This window comes from Muntiacus reevesi, chromosome 4, assembly GCF_963930625.1.
Source record: "Muntiacus reevesi chromosome 4, mMunRee1.1, whole genome shotgun sequence".
Lineage (NCBI taxonomy): Eukaryota > Metazoa > Chordata > Mammalia > Artiodactyla > Cervidae > Muntiacus > Muntiacus reevesi.
The window spans coordinates 147,543,867-147,546,431 of NC_089252.1; the positions used below are offsets into that span (position 1 = coordinate 147,543,867).

The following is a 2,565-nucleotide window of genomic DNA, read 5'->3' on the forward strand; positions in this document are numbered from 1 at the left end:
CCCTCTCTAATTTAAGCTCAATCCCAACCCTCTCCCAACCCTGAATCTAAAATTTATGACTCTTTATTATCAGTGACCTTGCCTCTTTTATTGCTAGCAAAACTCCCCCTACAAACCTCAGATCAAATAAGAATTCAGGTTCTAGACAATTTTCTCAGTGCTAACTCAATGGGAATGTTTCATAAATAAAAAGGAGAATTAATCTGTACCTAATTATCTCAATCTCCTGGATTGAAATAATTAACTGATGCATTGCTTTGTCCCTGAGCAAACTGACTGAGCAAAAATAGCAAGTAGCTCTTGGGTTTTCTTAATAATTTCAGTAAAACAGGTTCTTGTAAGATATTTTGTCACATCTGTTATGAACTAAGAAAAGTTTTCCTCAACTTGTTATTCAAACATCTGATGAGATGCTTTTGCATTTCCGTCATCCCCTACCTGTTCTTTGCTGTCTGAAATGCTGTAAGCCTTTTTGCCACATTCTTTTCAGAGCTTCTTTTACTTCCTTGTTCTTCAGGCTGTAGACAAGGGGATTCACTAGGGGAGTGACCACACTGTACTGCAGGGAAAAAATCAACTCCAGCGGGGAACTTAAGGTTGGCATGAGATAGCGAAGAATAGCAGATCCATAGAAGAAGCTCACTGTGGTGAGGTGGGAGGAACAGGTAGAGAAGACCTTACTTCTGCCTGTAGTGGAGCTGATGTTCAGGATGGTGGAGACGATGCAGGCATATGAGAAGAAGACCAGGAGTAAAGTTCCAAAAGCATGCACAATGGTGGAGAACCCCAGGACTGAAAAGTTGATGGAGATATCAGAGCAAGAGAGAGAGAATAGAGATGGCAGCTCACAGCTGAAGTGGGGCATGACATGTGCCCCACACAAGTCCAAGTTCAAAGTCATGAGGGTGTTAATGAGAGCATCCAGAAAGCCCAGTCCCCAGGAGAGCCATACTAGACCCCCACATAGCTGTTTATTCATCAGCTGGCCGTAGAGCAAAGGCTGACAGATGGCAGTGTAGCGGTCATAAGCCATGGCAGAGAGCATGAAGGCTTCAGTCCCTGCAATGGAAAACACAAAAAAAGCCTGGGCAAGGCAACCTTCTACTGATATTGATTTCTTCTGAGACAGGAGATTCTCCAGCATCTTGGGCACAGTGACTGAAGTTAAACAAAGATCTAGGAAAGAGAGGTGACTGAGGAAGAAGTACATGGGTGAATGGAGGTGAGATTCCATCCTGATGACAGTCATCATCATCAGATTCCCTATCAGGGTTAGGAGGTAAATCCACAGGAAAAGTACAAAGAACATAACCTGGATGTGGGGGTCAGCAGATAGTCCAAGGAGGATGAATTCTGTAATGGTGCTACGGTTTCCTAAAACCATGAGAGAAGGTGTTCCACTGGAATGAAAGCAGAAAAAAATGTAAAGTATTCACTTCCTCTTCATGTCATCTCAGAGTTCTTATTTCATTGCATGTACACATATGTCTCTCTTTAGCCTGCTCATCTTTTACAAGGAGTTAAAAACAAGTCTCCCTCCTTCCCCCAAATTCTTCTTTAACTCAATTGCCAGCTGTTTAACTCCTGGAACCATGAGCCAGTCCATCTGTCTATGCTCTTTCCCTTTGTGGCTCCTCTACCAAAATAGCTCTGGAGAACTTTATTTTTCAGTCTAGTCTTTGACTAACTTGTTTCATCTTGAACTATCCCTTGTGATTTTTTTTTTTTTTTTTTTTTTTAAGCTGTACTGCATGGCTTGCAGGATCTTAGTTCCCTGACCAGGGATTGAACCCACACCCTCTGCAGTGAAAATGCAGAGTCCTAACCACTGGACCACTAGGAAATTCCCTACCATCACTTGCTTTTATTCTGTAACACTACTGGTCAAAACCAGTAAACCCAGGTGGTTCTGGTGTGCCTCCAGTTGCAGAATCAGGGCACCAGTTGGTCAGATTGTGTTTGTTCTGGTGACCTGATTACTATTCTATTCTCTGCCTTCAGCTGATAGTCTATTGAAATTTTTTCTATTCAAATGCTGACCCAAATCCCATTGCTCTTGAATCTTCACTATAATTTCTATCTCCTCCATTATATATGTCTTCCTTCTCTTCCTGCACAGATTATAGAAAAGAATGATACCTATCATTAGTTTTTTTTTTTTTTTTTTTTTTTGGTGTCAGTTACTTCTGCTGCTGCTGCTGCTAAGTCACTTCAGTCATGGCCGACTCTGTATGACCCCATAGATGGCAGCCCACCAGCCTCCCCTGTCCCTGGGATTCTCCAGGCAAGAACACTGGAGTGGGTTGCCATTTCCTTCTCCAATGCATGAAAGTGAAAAGTAAAAGTGAAGTCACTCAGGCGTGTCCAACTCTTAGCGACCCCATGGACTGCAGCCTACCAGGCTCCTCTGTCCATGGGATTCTCCAGGCAAGAGTACTGGAGTGGGGTGCCATCGCCTTCTTCAGCAGTTATGTCTAGGTATTATCAAACATTTAGCTTTCCCTCTACTTGAAGATCACAACAAAACTATAGGTGCTGCATTATCTCAAATTTTAGAAGGAGGAA

General features: G+C 42.7%; 1 protein-coding gene across 1 annotated transcript; it reads right to left on the bottom strand.

Annotated features, from left to right (window-relative positions):
- Nucleotides 1–427: 427 nt before the first annotated feature.
- LOC136167550 (olfactory receptor 8S1-like) lies at nt 428–1,384 on the bottom strand. Its single transcript, XM_065935073.1, has one exon. It carries the CDS (start codon nt 1,382–1,384, stop codon nt 428–430), a length of 957 nt encoding a protein of 318 aa, XP_065791145.1.
- Between the last annotated feature and the right edge of the window lie 1,181 nt (nt 1,385–2,565).

Coding starts and splice junctions, on each gene's coding strand:
- LOC136167550 (XM_065935073.1), bottom strand. CDS start 1,384: ATGGTTTTAGGAAACCGTAGCACCATTACAGAATTCATCCTCCTTGGA.